This window comes from Panthera onca, chromosome C1, assembly GCF_046562875.1.
Source record: "Panthera onca isolate mPanOnc1 chromosome C1, mPanOnc1 haplotype 2, whole genome shotgun sequence".
NCBI classification, from domain to species: Eukaryota; Metazoa; Chordata; class Mammalia; order Carnivora; family Felidae; genus Panthera; species Panthera onca.
Genome location: NC_138346.1, coordinates 135,805,727 through 135,824,248, shown reverse-complemented (window position 1 = coordinate 135,824,248; position 18,522 = coordinate 135,805,727). Strand labels below are relative to the sequence as shown.

Here is an 18,522-nt window from a genome sequence, read left to right as displayed (position 1 = left end):
TAATTTTTGTAAATTTTATACAACATAGGGCTGTGTACTTTGAAAGGCGTCTTTCTGACTGCGGAGCCTTGAAGCTTATGTGGTGATATGATAAGATCTTTGTAATAGGGTGGTTGTGATGACTGAGATCAATCATATGGACTAGTTTACAGAGTTGCTTATAGATGGCGCTCCATAATTGTTAGCTACTATTATTTTAAGAGCAGTGAGTTTTCCAGTGTCACTAAAGCCTGGGGAGGTTACTTGTAGATAAGGCTGGGACGTTAAGGGGAAGCCAAACTGGGAAGTGCACCATGAGCTATTGGAATCTCGTAAGCAAAGTGACTTGATCAGATCTGATTTGATGAAGATAATTCTGGCAGTTGTGTGGATGGTAGCTCTTGATAGAAACCCTGAAGGGAGGGAACCTAGTTTGAGCCCTATCTGCTGTCCCCAGTCCCTACCTCAGTAGGTGTCCTTGGGTAAATGCTATCTATGCACTTTCAATAATTATTCTGTGTTTTAATATGCACAATAGAATTGATGCTATTAAATAATCATATGTGACCAACAGATCCACCATATATTTATTATTAATTTTTAAATGATGTATGTATTTTTGTAAATGGAAATTTAACTACCCAAAGAAAAATTATGGTCCTTAGTAAACATCTTTTTTGCATCAGTTGAACTGTTTGAAGAGTTATAAAATAATGTGCTTTATTATTAAAAAAGAAATATGTATATATATATAGAGAGAGAGACAGAGAGAGAGAGACAGGGAGAGAGAGACAGAGAGAGTGTCCGGTTGGTTACAAAATTTTTTTGTCACTCCAGTGTCACAGGTCACATTAATTATGGACCTAATGGAGTAGCCTTTCAGAATAAGCTTCTATTGTATTGATCTGTAGGGTGTATAAATATAAATAAGATAAGCTGCTCTATAATAAGATTCTTCTGACAACTGCTTTGGGCATCATGTATTAAAACCTTTTTTGTAATTTGATTATTATTACTAAGCAGTAGCTTATATTAAGCTTTGTTACTCACTCTTATCTATTGGTCTTCAGACATTTCCAGAGACATTCTCATGGTAATGTTTCAGGTTATATCAGTGATGCCATTCATTGTCTCTTGGAATTTTCCCATTTTCCTCTTCTGCTGTTTTCTCACCTTTTTTGTTGTCATTGTGTTAGCCTCATTGAGGCTGTTCCTAACTCAGTCTCTTAATTAATTCATACTTTAAGTAGGGGCACAAGCTTTTTCTGTAAAGGGCCTGTTTTGGCTTTGTGTGCCAATTCCAACTCGATGCATAAACAAATGGTATGGTTGTGATTCAGTGAAACTTTATTTACAAAAATAGGTGGTGGGCTGGATGTGGCCGCTGAGCTGTAGTTTGCCAACCACACTTTAAAGCACTTCTGGGTAAGAGATGCTGATCTCATCATTTTACTCACCTGGTCAGAAGTGATCAGGATCCTCTAATGCTAGAACATTAATCCTAAATTCCTTTCCTGAGCTTTCAGGCCCTCTGTCCTCGGTTCCCTTTATTGTATGTTTGTACCTCATTTCCCTTGCTTGTTCCATAATGTGGGCTCCCTTGTCCTCAAGAAAGTGAACCCACCCAAAGTTTTCCTTTTTCACCTCTGTTCCTATCCTTGAAGCATACTTAGTACTTTATCAACATATACTGTAGGTATTACATGCCTGAGCTTCTGTATTTGTTTACGTATTGTCTGTATCTGTGAGACTTGTCTTCAACTTTTAAACTTTCTTTGAGGGTCTACATACCAAGTTTCATAAAGTTCTTTTATATTTTATCGTTTCTAATATAGTACTAGACACAGAAAAGAATTAAAAATACTCCTTTAGGGGCACCTTGGTGGCTCAGTCGGTTGAGCGTCCGACTTCAGCTTAGGTCATGATCTCACAGCTCGTGGGTTTGAGCCCTACGTTAGGCTCTGGGCTGACAGCTCAAAGCCTAGAGCCTGCTTCAGATTCTGTGTCTCCCTCTCTCTCTGCTCCTCCCTGGCTTGCACTCTCTGTTTTTCTCTTTCAAAAATAAATAAACATTAAAAAAAATACTCCTTTAGTTTACAGTTGGAAGGAAAATTGAAATGATGAAATATTGTGTGCATACCTACTGTTTTACGGTAGCATTCTCCTTATGCTAAGTTCCCTGTGTGACGGGGCACAGCCATGTTTAGACTTAGCTGGTTAGCCTGCTCTTGGTTATGAAGACTTTGTGGATGAATTCTCCACCTCAAACTTATTTATTTTTTTGGTAATCATATGGCAACTTTATTTTTGTCTCCAATATTATTTTTGTCCCTTTACATTTATTTGTTGGCTATAGTTCTTTTTTAATTGAAGTACTGTTGACACACAGCATTACCTTAGCTTCAGGTATACAGCACAGTGATTCAGCCTCTCTATACATCATGCTGTGTTCAACACCAGTGTAGTTACCGTCTATCACCATACAAGGCTATTAAAATAGCCTTGACTATATTCCCTATGCGGTACTTTTCATCCTCGTGACTTACTCTTTCTATAACTGGAAGCCTGCATCTCCCAGTCCCCTTCACCCATTTTGCCCGCCCCTCACCTCCATCCACTCTGGCAACCACCGGTTTGTTCTCAGTATTCTCAATCTCAAATTTGACCAGTGTCAGAACAACCTTGGTAGCCAACGAATAGGTTAAGTTCTTCTGTGTTCTGGCATTAGTCGGAATATGTTTTATGTTTTATTTATTTATTGAAGGAATTACTGATTCTTAAAGTGGGACTTAGAATAAGATCAAAATATTAGATCCAGCTTGGTAAAATACCCAGTTTGGTGAAAATCTGAGTGATTGGCATTTGCATTAAAGCCTGCTTAATTTTGGGGAGCCTGGGTGGCTCAGTCGGTTAAGCGTCCGACTTCGGCTCAGGTCACGATCTCGCGGTCCGCGGGTTCGAGCCCCGCGTCGGGCTCTGGGCTGATGGCTCGGAGCCTGGAGCCTGGAGCCTGCTTCTGATTCTGTGTTTCCCTCTCTCTCTGCCCCTCCCCCGTTCATGCTGTGTCTCTCTCTGTCTGAAAAATAAATAAACGTTAAAAAAAAAAAAAAAAAAGCCTGCTTAATTTTACTTTGGAGTAATGTTTGTGTGACATTGATGAACTGCTTATTGACTGTTTAAACATCCATTCCCAATAAAATGCTCCTACTTTCCAGTGGGAGGTTAACAGCTTTTCTTGATTTAAATTTGATGTCTTTTCCTTCTGCCTGTTCTGTGTTTCAAAAACTATCATCCTGTCCTGATTTTAAGTATAATATTGAATCACAAAGATTAATTAAAGATTAAATATTATATTGTTTTTATTTGTTTTAGGTTTACTTATTTATTTTGAGAGAGAGAGAAAGAGAGAGAGGAGAGTGTGTATGTGTGTGTGAGAGAGAGTGGGGGAGAGACAGAGAGAGAGAGGGAGAGAGAGAATCCCAAGCTGACTCTGCGCTGTCAGTACAGAGCCCAGTGCAGGGCTTGATGTCATGAACTGTGAGATCATGACCTGAGCTGAGATCAAGAGTTGGATGCTTAACCGACTGAGCCACCCAGGTGCACCAAAGATTAAATATTATATTTGATACTAAGGATTAGTACTAGCTTTCTAACCTTGTGTGTTTAAATTGTTATGGTTTTCCCCTCTCTTCTCTTTGTTGTGGCATACCTTAGATTTGATGGAATTTCAGCATTACCTTAAATTTTTCAGCTAAGGGATGTTAATATCAAGAACATGAGCTCACTCCTTTTTTTTTGTAATTTTTTAAATGTTTTATTATTTTTGAGAGAGAGACAGAGTGTGAGTGGGGGAGGGGCAGAGAGAGGGAGACACAGAATTGGAAGCAGGCTCTAGGCTCTGAGCCGTCAGCACAGAGCCCAAGGCGGGGCTCCAACCCATGACCTGCAAGAACATAACCTGAGCTGAAGTTGGCTGCTTAACTGACTGAGCCCCTCAGGTGCCCCAAGAATGTGAGCTCAATCTTTGAACCACATCTTTGGCATTTACTCAGCATTGGTATTCTTTTTTGTTTCCTTTCTAAGTGGACTTGGGAATGTTACTTGCCAAAGCATCAAGTTGCTTTGAGATTAGCATGGTTCAGATGGTGCCTTTAAATTTGTGTATCAGCTGTTAGGTACACATAGTGTTTGCAGATAGAGCTAAGGGTCAGTTCAGCTTCCCATGTTAAATAGTGGTTTACATTAATTTCCTGTACAAAGTCTGTCAGCTTTGTTTGACTCTCCATTTGAAAGGACTCTTTCAGGTATAGAACTTGCTTTAATCTCAAGTACGTCGGAGTTTTAATCGGCTTGGTTGTTCAACTTAATCTGACACTTTCTGTTTTACCAATACCAAATACTTAATACCAAATACTGCTAAGTCAGTAGAAAAGAGTCTTTTTCTGATCTTGCTTTACTTATTTATTTAGCCAGGAGCAAACGAGAGTGCTTTTTATATATGTGTAAAGACTTGCCCAATTAAAAAAATTATCTAATATTTATATGAGTGTCTACCATGAGTGCAGTCTTGTTTTAGTCCAGGACGGTAAGACAAAGATGGATAAGCCATTTTCTTCCACTAGACCGAAAGCTCCATGGAGGCATCTTCTGGCTTACTTGATCATCTGCTGTCATTTTTCTGGTCCCTTCACTCTGTCTTTGCACTGCTGCCAGAATCTGCTTTAAATACTAGTTTCCTAATGTCATCCTTTGCTTAAAAAGCTTCTATAGTTGAAGGACAAAACCAATTATTGTAAGTTTTTTCTCTTTTTCGTTGAAGTTTCACCATAACATACCTCGATATGGACTCCATATAGTTTATCTTTGGACCTTAATGTATACTTTCAGTCTCAGGGCTGACGACTTTTTCAATGGTGAAAAATTCTCAGCCACTATCTTTTTGGATTTTATCTGCCTTTCCCCTACTTCTCCTTTTATTTTTTGTTATTTATTTTTTTAATTTTGTAATGTTTATTTATTTTTGAGAGAGACAGACAGACTGTGAGTGGAGCAGGGGCAGAGAGAGAGGGAGACCCGGAATCCCAAGCAGCCTCCAGGCTCTGAGCTGTTAGCATAGACTGACACAGGGCTCGAACCCACGACTGCAATATCATGATCTGAACCGAAGTTGGGCGCTCAACCGACTGAGCCACCCAGGCGTGCCCTCCCTGCCCCCCTCCACTTCTCCTTTTGTAATACCCCGTAGACTTATGTTGGAGCCCTTCAATCTGTCCTCAGTATTTCTTTCCTTCTGTTTTATATTTTTAAATTCCTGTTACTCTGGCTGTGTTCTAACTGAATTCCTCCTGCTATTTTCCAATCCACTAATTCTCTTTTATTTATTTATTTTTTAATTTTTAAAAAATGTTTATTTATTTTTGAGAGAGAGAGAGAGAGAGAGAGCACGAGTAGGGGAGGGGCAGAGAGAGAGAGAGAGAGAGGGAGCACAGAATCCGAAGCAGGCTCCAGGCTCTGAGCTGTCAGCACAGAGCCTGATGCGGGGCTTAAACTCACTAACTGAGAGATCACGACCTGAGCCAAAGTTGGACGCTTAACTGGCTGAGCCATCCACGCACTCCCCACTAATTCTCTTTTAACTGTGTCCATTCTGGAATGTGTCCCCAACCTATTGACCTTTTGATTTCAATGGCTGTGTCTTTTACTGCCAACATTTATCATTCATTCTTTATGACAGCCATCTGTTTTTATGTGGACCCGCCTATTTTTGTTTCATAATTTCTTGTTCTTTTTATGGGTATTCTTCATTTTTTCACCTTGAGGATCTCAGATGGCAGGTTGTTTTGAGATGGCTTTGTTGTTTGCATTTCAGCCTGTGAGAATTCATCTCCTGGTTGAAAACTTTGTTAGTTCTCTTGGTGTTCATGTTTCTTGTGTGTTTTATTTTTATTTATTTCTGATGTTTATTTACTTTGAGAGTGGGGGAGGGGCAGAGAGAGAGAGAGAGAGAGAGAGGGACATCGAGAGAATCTCAAGCAGGCTCTGTGTTGTCAGCACAGAGCCCAACGTGGGGCTCGAACCCACGAACCGTGAGATCATGACCTGAGCTGAAATCGAGTTGGATGCTCAACTGACTGAGACACCCAGGTGCCCCTCCTCGTGTGTTTCAATATTTTCACTTGTAGGTTCACACTGGATGGGAGTTTTTTGTTTCTCCCCACTTCTCTCTGTTTTTTTTTCCCTCCTCATCCACTGGTTTTCTTCTTGGTTCCACTTGAACCGCGCCCCCCCCCCCCCCCCCCCATCCCCGGTCCTCCAGTCTAGAAACAGACTTTCATGACCCAGGCTCTATTCCCTTGGTGAGCTCAGTAGGCTGGCTTCTCAGGCAAGGATGCAGCTCTGCATAAACCCCGGCCCCAGGGCAGTGGTTGTGGTCCCTCTCAAGTCCTTCTCACAGGTGGGGGATCCCAGCCTCAGTTTTAGGCCAGGGGCATTTGGCCTGTATACCCTCAAGAACACTTGGCCGTCACTGCTGACTTCCATCTCTGTAGCCAGTGGCCTACTACTGTGACTTGGTTTGTTTGTGGGCTTAAAGAAGTTGATCATATTTTTGCGTCCTGCTGTGCCTTTTCTCCCACACATTTTATCCTCATGTGGCTGTGTGAGGGTGAGAGAGCTCCCCAGGCCCCATAGGAATGCGAATCCCATCCATGGAGTTCCCACTCTTTTGTCCTGATTGCCTCCCAAAGGCCCCCTCCTCATACCATCACACTGACGGTTAGGATTTCAGCACATAAATTTGGTGGGTGGGGAGCACAAACATTGCAAGCAGTAAACCCATTGCAAGCAGTAAGAGCATTGCGAGCAGTAAACTAAAGGAGAAAATGTTAAAGTCTATTTGAAAGTGAGCAAAATAAGGCTGACCTATTCCAACCTAATTCTCCTTATTCACCCCATAAGTGCAAATTGCTTTCTTTCTGGTAACTCTCAAATCTTTACAGTTAAGATGTATTAGACACTGTATTTGTAATTTCTTTTTTGAAAACCACACCTGATGGTGTGCTGCTGTTTTTGTCTTCCTCACTGCCATTCACTCATCTTTATTCCTTGAGGACTTAGGCTTTACTCTAGCCACTGGGCTACTGCCAATGTTCTCGACAACAATAACATTTTTCTAATCATTATCATTGCCATCATTAGTAACTTATTGAGTACCTCCAATGTGCTGGCCATTGTAGTAGGTGCTTCATATATACATTAGCTTATTTATTTAGTCCAGTTTACAGACGAGGAAGTCAAGATTCAGAGAGGCAGTGACTACTGTATTTTAAACTTTCTGAACTCCGGTGATCTTTATTTTTATTCACTTCGAAATCCATTTCATTGGCCTTTTTATTGCTTAAAGCATTTCTTCTGATATCCTGAATCCTGTAAGTCTCCTCTCAGACATTTACCCCACCTACTAACCCTTCCCCAAGACTTCTCTGTGGTCCCTGCCTGTTTCCCCACCTTCTGTGGCCCACATGGTCATTTCTGCTTCCTCTTTCCAATGTTCTCTGTTGTACTTGGATCTTTTTTCCATAGCCACTTAATCACTAGCCTCCAAAATAAGATCAAGTCCACTTTTTTTCTATTTGTTTCTAGTCTCTCTCTTCTAAGCACTATTGGAGAAAATCCCATTACGTTGCCACCAATTAACTCCATTTTAAATGAATTTCTAATTTACCTGGCCCTTGGGTGCTCATAAGTAGTTTAGTTATCCCATTTTGGCTCCCTTGCTATTCCCCACACTGGCTGTTCCAAAACTTCTTAGCATCCTTTGTCAATACAGCTGCCCCAGCCTCCAGGGCTGGTTGACTTTGCCTTGAGTCTCACTGAGAACATAGAATCATCAGGAGTGATTTCCCCTAACTGTCCTCTTCTCTGCCTCAAAGTGTCCCTTCATCTGACATGTCCTTCTTTTTCCTTTCCTTTTAGGTTAAAAGAATCTTTACTATTTTCTACCATTTTCCAATGGTAACTCTGCCCCCCTGTACTGTTGTTTCCACACTGTTCTAGGGAGTCACTCATCCATGGCCTTCCTCTCTTATGTCTTTAGTCCCTACTCCACTCCATTTGCCTGTCTCCTCACCTGCAAACAGGTACATCCGGGTTGGTCAGAGTGATCTTGCCAATTGCTTCCCTGGGTCCTGTAACCTCTCACAGTGTCTCCTTTATGGCCAACCTTGGGACCAGAGAAGCCCCATTCTGGTGAGAGCCTCTCCCACAGGCTGCCCCTGACTTCTTTCAGGCCAGATCAGATGATCTCTTCCTTCTTAGTTTTTCTGTAGCATTTGACAATATCAGCTGCCTTTTTTGCTTATTCTTTTTGTCTCCTTTGAGTTTAGAATGCTATTTTCCTATTTCTCATCCTCCCTCCCCCTAAAATTATTACCTGTCTATCTTCCTCTGCCAACCCTTTCATGATTTTTCCCAAGGCTCTGACCTTGGCCCACTTCTCTCTCTGGGTGATTGTCTCCTGGGCAATTTCTAACTTCCTATGGGTGTTACCTGCTTCTTCAATTGCCTGTTCCTCCTTTTGTTTCCTGGCTTAGTAGTTGTCATCCACACTAGAAATTTGGAATCCTCTTTGACACTACGGCCGCCTTTCCTTCTGCACATCCAGTCACTCAGTACTATCAGCTGTCCCTAGGAGCTGTCTGTGTTTTGTTCTTCCGTTCTCAACAGCGTTGCCCTGATTAAGGTTTTGTGGACTATTGGAATAGCCCTTTAAATTTTCTTCCTGCCTTAAGTCTCTCCCGCCTTTAATCTTTTCTCTATACTGTGGCCAGTGTTAGATTTCTAAGACCATTCCTGTGTTCCCAGTTGTTCATTGTCTCTACTTTGCCTGTGGGGTCCACAGATCTGTGGAGGTCAGATCCCTTGGCTTGGCATTGGGGCCCTTCCCTGGCAGCCCTTGTGCCCCCCCATCCTATCTCTCCAGCAGCTCCCCACGGCATACCCACCAGCACTCTGCAATAGGGCCACATCCTTGCACCCACACCCTAACACATGTGGTTCACTCTGCTTTTCCTTGTCTCTGCTTGGTTTTATAATTCCTGGCCTGTCTCCACAGTTATCTCTTTGATGAAACATTTGTGACCCATCTTTCTTGACTCTCGTGGGACTTTATTCACACCCACCCCGCCCCCCACCTTCGAGTTGCTTTTATATTCTAGACAGCTGTATGTGATTCTCTCTCCCCTCTACTAGCTTTTAAGCTTCTTGGAGGCATCTTTGTTTTCTCAGGTGCCAAAGTACAGTGAGTACCTAATAAATATTTATTGAATTAAAAATTGGATAATATATCTAGGTCCACGAATGTGAAGCAAAGAGCTAAGGTGCTTAGCAGCCCATTATCACCGTCAGCACATGAAGCACTAACAAAAAGGAAAACAGATTTTCAGCTTTTGCTTTAATATACAATCATCTGAGAGTTTCTTTTCTTTCTCTCTCTCTCTCTTTTTTTTTTTTTTTTTTTTTTTTTAGAAATGTGACTTTACTAAAATAAGAGAAAATACATTTTAACCGAGCTTGCATCAATATAATTTTGGCGTTCAGATGAACTGGAAACGTTCACGGAATGGTTGGCTGAGTCAAGTAAGGTGTCAACAACCATCTGTCATCTAACAAATGAGCTTTTTGTGATTGTTGAAAAGCACAATTAAGTTCACTCAGAAAAAAAAAAGAATATATTAAAAGTTAGGTGGGAAGGTAAAAGAATTTTTTATATAGCATTTTAATTAAACAAAATTGGCTTGTTAAATCTTGGGGTCCCTGAAATGCTTAGAGAACGTTATAGAAAAATGTTACACCTCCTTCAAAGCAGATTTTATCAAAATCCTTAGCCAAAAAAATCTTATGCAGCTATGTTTCTCTACCAGTGTTGTTGGAGAAGTATTATTATGCTAGCAAATGCCAAACATTCAGTCTTGTGAAACCGTATTTGTGGAAATGGTATCAATGAACACATTTTGCGTGTCGTTAACATACAAGCAATACAAAAACTGGAAACTATTGCAAAGCCATAAAAGACCCCAGAGTATAGAGGCAATTATAGATAAACTTATTATTAATCAATGTTTATTTTTTTTCCCCAGTTCATTAAAATTCAACACCAGAGTTTTATTTAAAATAAGATACCATATTGCCAAATGTGGTTTGTTTGTTTTTTTTTTTTAATTATCTATGCCATGAAAGCAAATCACTTTTTAAGGTGCTTTTTGCTTCTGTAATTAGAACTCAAACCAACAATAACCAAGTAGACTACTTTCTCTTCCTTAAGGGACTCGGAAGATGGGAAAATACAGGAGAGAGAAAGTCAGTATGGCAAAAGCACGTGGCGATTGAGAGTCAGGATTTTGACCGAGTATGAAACTAACATTCCAGGTCCTAGGGTCTGTTGGTCTGAGTTATGTGAACAGTAAGACACCATTTCATTAATTTTCTGGCAAAGACCTTAATTTTTCATTATTCTTTACAGTTTGCTGTTTTTGATAGTCAACGTATAGTTGTATTTAGTAACCATCTTACAGTATTTATACCTGTCATTATTAGACATTTTTCTACCGTGATTAGGTAACTGGGCTGTTTAAAAAAGAAACACCTCCAGAATAGCTAAATTTTTAAAGTCACTACCTACATCTGCCAAAACAGATTAGTAGCAAATTTCCAGAACAGAACAAATTGTCTTGATCTCCTTACCTAACACTTTGTTTTATGTCAAATCTAACTGCTTTCAGGGAACAAGACTTCTTGATGGAAGCTTATATTTTGACATAAAAATTTTGGGGGCTGCAAGTGTAAAGTAATTTTATCCTTATTTTGCAGGCTGAATATTGCTGTATTATTACTTTTATGGGATTCACACTATAAAAACACCATATATTCATGATAAACTTGATCTGGTCTTAACTCACTATAACCCCGTTGAACTTACTGGCACAGAAACTTGAATATTCTGTTTGAGAAATTAAAATCTCTTGATTATACAAATAAGTGCTACCTTGTAAAATAATATTTATAATTCAAGCACTGCTTCCTCCATAACCGTATCCATTGTCATTCCTGCATTTATTTTTTTATTTCAGATGCATTAGGTATTAATTCTTATGATAGTGATAAACATTGGCCAAGCAGAATTAAAACTTTAATCAGAATACTGAAGTGTGGGTGTTTTTATAAAGGAAATTTATTTTTAGAGTATTCCTGAAAATTACTTTGGATTAGGTCCTATAAGGATTTTTCATTTTAAAATGTATATATCTCCTTTATGGTATAATAAATATTGCTTTCTTTTTTTTGTACTGTAATATTTCTTTGCTCAGGATCACACCATGCTTCAAGTTATTTTTTTTAAGTTTATTTATTTTGAGAAAGAGTAGGGGAGGGAGAGAGAGAGGGGGAGAGAGAATCCCAAGTGGGCTCCAAGCTGAGACGTGGGGCTCCATGTCATGAACCATGAGGCTCAACCTACTGAGCCACCCAGGCACCCCTGCTTCAGGTTATTGTTTGTGTTTGGGTGATAGAGAATGTCTGACTGATTACGCAGTGATCACAGGACAAAGGCTAGAAGTATATTGAGGTGTTATACTATGGTGGCTAAGCATTTGGGCTTTGAGCCAGACTGCTTGAGTTAAAATATGAGCTCTTCCACTTCCTTGTTGTGTGACCTTGGGCAAAGTCCTTGACTGCTCTGTGCCTCAATCTCCTATCTGTAAAATGAGTTGTCTGGAGTATTTAATGAGTTCATACATATAAAATGTTTAGAACTGTGCCTGGTATATAGGAAGTACTCAGCAAATATCTATCACAGAATAATTGACCTCTTCAGTAATATATCTCGTTTATTAAGAATTCCAGATAGTTGTACTTTATTTCCTGAATAATAAAGTCAACAGCAGTAATGATATTGGTTGTGGGATACAAAATACATTTGCATCTTTGCTATAAAAATTAGCAATGCTAATAATGGGTTATTGTGTTTTCTGGGATATTTATTAGTAACTTTAGGATACAGGTAACAGATGAGCCAGAGACCCTCAGTACAATGCCATCATGGAAGCATGTGAAATCAAAATGTTACTGTCATCCCACATAATTGCTTCCCCAGTGAAAAAGCCTAGAAATATTAGTTATGTTTTTTTTTTCAAGTGAATATGTCTTGTAGACTTTACCAGTTCTCTTTCTTCCCTAACTCCACTTCCATTAAGATTTTTGTTTTAGATTGAAAATGAAAGGAAGTTAATTTGTTACAAAATGCTGATGTCAGACTAATTTATTAAGTCTCTTTACTGATCTATTATTTCCTTTCACTTTCTTTATACCGTATAAACAAACTGTGGAAGAACTTTTGTATCTTATTTTTATCCCCCAGTGCCAAATGTATACTACTAATGTTTAATCATTATTTGTTGAATGAATTACCCCAGCATGACAGAAGGTCCATTCTTCAGCCAACTCATGTCTTTATTTGTTTACAGAGGACTCAGAGCCAGTTGGGCAACATTAACTGAGCACATGTGGGGGGAGAGGGGGCGGGATGGCAGAGGAAGCAAGAGGGATTGTGCTAAACTGTATCTGTAGGTTAGATGAAACAGCAGCCAGAGTGATGACCGCTGCTGTGTGTAAGGAAAGCTTCTGCCAGAGGTGAATATGAATATATACTTCTATGAATGATAGAAATCCCTAAAGTGATTGTAGACTATTTCTGTTTTCCAGTTCAGTGGGCATCATGATTCCATAAAATAAATAAAGATATGTACATACACATATTTACCCCCTCCATATTGATGCACATATGAAATACTTTACCCTGAAAGAGAGTTAGTTTAACAAAGGTCACTTGCCTAGTATCTGTTCATTTGCTATATCTCTGTCTATTGAGACTTGATGGAACTTTAGGGCTGCTTGCAGAAACAACTTTGTTCTAAATTTACAAACAATCTGAGGAGCTATAGAAGTACCATTAGTGGTAACATAAATAACTTTTCTAACTGGAACAAAAGCAAAATTTCAATATTACTACCAAAGCATTGGCCATTGTAAAGCAAGCAGACTTGCAGCTGGGGAGGACCACCTGGCCCTGCTCTCTTGGCCTACTTGCCAGACTTCAAAAGAAACTGCGAAAAACAGCTGGAAAAATAATAGTCTACTTAAAATTTTTTTTAATGTTTATTTACTTTTGAGAGAGAGAGAGAGAGATAGAGTGTGAGTGAATGGGGGAGGGGTAGAGAGAGAAGGAGACACAGAATTTGAAGCAGTCTCCAGGCTCTGAGCTGTCAGCACAGAGCCCAACGTGGGGCTTGAACTTACGAGCCGTGAGATCATGACCTGAGCTGACGTCAGATGCTTAACCTACTGAGCCACCCAGGTGCCCCAATAATAGTCCACTTTTAAGTTCTAATTGTTAGGATGGCAACTGAGGGTCCTACAGGTTAATTTTATGTAGGCTTCAAGACATTGGAACAGTTTTACTGGACTTTTCTCAGTCTTACCTCTTAGGCTTTCTGTGAGTTCAGGCATATTTACATTATAGTGCCCTACTTCTTGATCATGTCCCCTGTTCTGAAGCCTTGGCATAAACTGCATCCTGTAGTGAGAAAGTCAACTTGCCAGCCTTTTCCATTCTTCCTAGCAGCTCTTAACATTTAACCTCTTCCTTGAAACTTGCAGGCTTGGGAGCCTCTGCCTTTCCCAAGCCTTCCCTTCCCTTGCCTGATCCTTTCTTGTGTACAGTGTTACTTCACGCTATGCATGTTATTGAACATTGACACCTTTGTCTCTTCATGTTGTTTGTATGACAGTGTGGACTTTAGCCCTTGAGGACAGGCTGGTGACTTTTTGACTCACAGTGTTCATAGATGCTTACTGAGTAAATGGCTGTCGATAGGGTATAAAATTCACTGGAATTTTGAAGCTGAGCAAAGATAGTTTGAATCTTTTGTAGATTATTTTTGCATAATTGACATTCTTTTTACCGATACCCCTACCATCCACAAAATGGGCCAGTCTCAGAACTGATAAGACCTATTAATAGCATGCTACAGATCAACTTGAAAAATAATTATTGGAGAAGTAGAAAAGGACATTTGGTGGCAAATCAAGTAAACTTTGTTGTTCTAAGGTATTTGAAGAATTGTGCAAAAGAATATGTTCATGTGAAACTGATTTGTGTTCCTTCTTTCTAACTGCTGTTTGCTGCTCAAATATAAGTATTTGGCAATTTTTTCCTCTCTATCTTTCTCTTTTCCTGGATAATGTCTATTATCAATGCATTCTGGTTACATATCCCAACCATGTTCCTTTTATATGTGATTATCTAATATGACGGGGGAAGATTTTGTGTATCTTCTTTTCTTGAAAGCTGCCCGCTATTTATCATGTTATAACTGCAAGATTCTTCTGCACAAGGGCTTTTGGGTCTTGAGCTTAGATTTCAAAAGTAGTAGTGCTTTGTGTCCCCCTCCATGGAAAGGATTTGCAAGCTATTTGTTAAGTTCAAGCATTCTTAAGGAATTCATTTAGATGACTGCTAACTCTACTGCTTTAGAAGCTTTAACATTTGATGGGGCGCCTGGGTGGCGCAGTCGGTTAAGCGTCCGACTTCAGCCAGGTCACGATCTCGCGGCCCGTGAGTTCGAGCCCCGCGTCAGGCTCTGGGCTGATGGCTCGGAGCCTGGAGCCTGTTTCCGATTCTGTGTCTCCCTCTCTCTCTGCCCCTCCCCCATTCATGCTCTGTCTCTCTCTGTCCCAAAAATAAATAAAAAACGTTGAAAAAAAAAAATTTAACATTTGATATGCATTGGATTAAAGTATATATAATCTTAAAGTATATTCTGATAAACTTCAATTTACTTACAAATATCACTTAATGTTTTTGAGTAAAACTCATTATTGCACAAAAGCTTAGAAGTGAGTTTAGTGCTACCTACCAATTTGCACATAATACTTCATTTTTAACTGCTATTAATAGATCGTAGGCCTTTTAAAATACAAAGTTTTCTTGCAGTCACTCCACGTAATTGCATATCTTATTCTTAGCAGGTGCTTTGTTTTTGTTTTTTTCCCCCCAGCCTTTTCTATTTTTTTCTTAGTTTATTTCACTTATCTTCTATATAATAGACCCAAACTGCCTTGTGTTGAAGGAAATAGCTGCATGATGTGTACCACGAGTCTTGTATGTGATGGGCTTTAACCTCAGTTTATGTCTCTCCCCCCTGCACAGTCCCTTCAGTCTGAATATGTTCATTACTAAGGCCTTGCCGCTCCGACGAAGGCTGTTCCACTCTTAGACACAGTGTCTTCATCTGGACGAGCAATGTAGAGAGAAAGCCACTGCTGTTCGAGGGATATTTCTGCCTTCTTACCTTAAATTAAGGAGAGCACTCACATAAGACCTTCAAGAGACTTGAAACCAGAAAACTCTGGTTAATGACTACTATAAATGCACTGAAACTATGTTTATGGAGATGTCAATGCTTTTTAAGAACGTTTTAATGTTGAATTTGGTATTTTGAAAGGTTATTTTTAATGTATTTTGGTAATACATTTGCTACTACCTTTACGTGTACAGTGTTACATTATGTATGTATTGTGAACTTTAAAAGACTATTTTGATAAATTTATAAATCTATAAAATTATGTAAAAACTAGACTCTATTTTGACTTAGATTTTCTTGTCGTTTGCTACCAAAAATTTGTATTTTGAATTTATTTAGTATGGTTTTGTCTACGATGAATAAATAATTCCTCTTTATTAAGAAAAAGTAAGGGAGAAAGTTTTTAGAAAGTGATTTTTTTATGTCCCCTATGAATAGGGCAGATCAGTTCATTCTTTTGGGAAGTCAGTCTAATGTAATGAGTTTATGCAAGTTTATCTCTGGCAAGAGGATAATCGTTTGATATGGCTTGTTCAGACCGTTTCCCTTCCCTTTTGTTTTTGTTGCTCAGCTGTTTAGTTTCACATCCTTGTGGGGCTTTAACAAAATTTAACATCCAGTTGAAGATCAGAATTCACTGAACATTTCTCCTGAAAACACAGTTTTTCTCTATGAAATGACTCCACATTCCAAATGCTTTTATTTCTTTCTTCCTCTCGAGAGAGTTCTTAACCCAGTTAGAATATTTTGCTTTTGGTACGAGGTTGTTGTCTGTAACCACACGTGGTCTGGCACCAGTTTTAAATCAACGAAGAGAAAAAACTGAATAAGATGCTGCTGTTTCTCTGTATTAAAGGAGATATGTTTGTAACAGATTACGAACACCTAAGACACAAGCCAGCATGTCAGAAACCTAACGTGGAAATGAAGGGACCCCTGACAGGTGCTCACAGCCCTTTTATGTAAGTGTAATCTGGCATCAGGCCTCAGAAGCCCGTAGGTTTCATTTCCATGGGGTGTGGGGAGCCTTAGATTCTGATTATCTTCCATGCTGCTTAAGAATGGACTGTTCAGACAGTTAAGTGGATCCACATGAAGTGCTTTCCTCTCAACCACTGAGTTATTTATAATATATTTATTAAGGATGGGGTACCTTGAGGCTATTACACATGCTTCGGCAAAACATCTTGTTCATGTTTTACATTTTAAGAAGGCATTTGAATGAATGTTTGGCTCAGGTTCATTACTTAAGCTTCAGTAACTGCAGTACCAAATAATTGCACTAAGCTGATGAAAAAAATGAATTGTATGTTTTAGGAGTCAAAAATTAAAATAAGTGAAATTAAATTGTATACCTTTTCTAAAACTGAAAGAGTAAAATATTTTATTATGAGTTATTTTAAAAAAAAAGAGTGGTTAGTTGTACAGGAAGATGGTAGTATTTAAAAAAAAATCAGTGAAAAGTAATTCAGATGACGTTTGAAAAGTGGGGAAAAGGGAACCATATGGACAGTTTTAGTTCTGTGAACACTAATTTGTGTGCAGCTATTGAAATGATTGTAAAATTGACTACTATAAATTCTCCATAATTATGTTGTATATTAGTCCTATGTATCAACATGTGTATGTCTTAGAATTATTTGTACACATGTCCATACATAGACAAATCAAGAAGTGTATGTATATAATATAGAAAGTATATAGCAAAGTAATTCTACTCCAAAAATAAAAAAATTGTTGACATGTATTTTGTTATGAATAGTTTACCTTCCAAAAGATAATTTGTTCTATTTTAAAGTGTAGAAAAATGCACTGCTAATAAATAATAAAAGTTTTATGCAATTTATGTTTCCCCTGACTTTTATAATTTGGATTTTGAGTTATCAGTGTACTGAAGTCTCTTTATAATTTTCTATTTGATCCATTCTGGTTGGTGCCTTTCAAGTTTCTCAAGATCTCCATTCTGGATTTTCAGTTTATCTTGTATTGACTTTCCAGGTTGTGGCCATTTTTTGAAGTATATGACAGTGAGCACAAAGAAACCTTATACGTTGCCTTTCACAAAAGTCAGATAATGTCAGGCTCCTGCTGTTTTTCTCTCTGCATAATTTTCCTTTCTGTTAATAAAACACTGATTGTGATCAGAGTTTTGGGTCCTGCTTGGTCATTTACGACTATTGTATGATACACTGGTGATTGGTGCCTTTTGAGTAAGAATGGCCATTTTTCTTAAGGAGAAATTATAGAAATAAATCAGATGGAAGAAACCTCACCTCTTGGAAGAGGCAGCTTGAGAGAAAGAAGCTACACTACTTATTAAAGATACTTTATGTATTAAAACTGGATCTCATCGGGTTGTGAAATTTCTAAGATTTTGCCCTTCTCTTTTGTCTTTACTTTTTTTTTTTTTTTTCCAGAACACAGGGAAAAAGGTGTGGGTGGGAAGGTAGTTTCACTTCTTGAGTTGAGAAGTTCTCACAACACTGCAGGAGACAGTTGGGGTACTGAAGTTGTCATGGGACCACATCTTAGGGAAGGAGAGTTCTTTGGAATTCATGAAGGGCAGAAAATATTTTTCTGCAGATTTAGTTCTTATGAAGAACATAGTCAAACTATTTAGTCAGTCAGTTAACCAGTTCCAACAAATTTCCTGACCTAGCCGTTATTGAGTTTACATGGTTTTGTTGTCCCTAGATGATTTATAAACCTCCAAACACAGCTGGAGAGGCTACCCCATATCTATTCAGCTGGGGTGCAATGAACAGGTGGAACATGAGTTTACCAACGATAAGCCACAGAAATGTATTTTCAAAATGGTTCACACTTGTATGCTTTCCTTTGTGACATTTGTTAGACCACCAATGTGTTAAAGGTTTCCACTTAAACCAGTTGTCGGTATATAAGCTGGACAGTATTCTGTGGTGTTTCATGTTCTGGAAGAAGTCTGGGCTCTTTCCTGAAGTGACCTCGTAAGGCAGAGTTAATGGTGCTTGCAAAAACCCTGCAGTCCTCTCTATAACGCCCAGCAAGGCAAGAATTTGGTCTCAGCCTGTCTCCTTTGAAGATTAATTAGAGAATTTCCAATTACAGCAAGATATACTTTATAGCAGAAGATAAAACTTCTTTA

General features: G+C 38.9%; 1 protein-coding gene across 7 annotated transcripts in view; it reads left to right on the top strand.

Moving 5' to 3' along the window:
- CDC14A (cell division cycle 14A) overlaps positions 1–17,541 on the top strand; it is a 187,506-nt gene extending 169,965 nt beyond the window's left edge. For 6 of the 7 annotated variants that reach the window (XM_078451616.2, XM_078451613.2, XM_078451617.2 and 3 more), the window contains one exon: positions 15,242–17,541. Coding sequence is in view for 3 of the 7 variants with exons in the window: in XM_078451617.2 (XP_078307743.1) it covers positions 15,242–15,308 (67 nt within the window). In the remaining 4 variants the exon portion in view is untranslated. Of the gene's footprint in view, positions 1–9,504; positions 9,616–15,241 lie in introns of all 7 variants that reach the window. The other variant, XM_078451614.2, reaches the window with a different exon arrangement.
- The last annotated feature ends 981 nt before the right edge of the window (positions 17,542–18,522 follow it).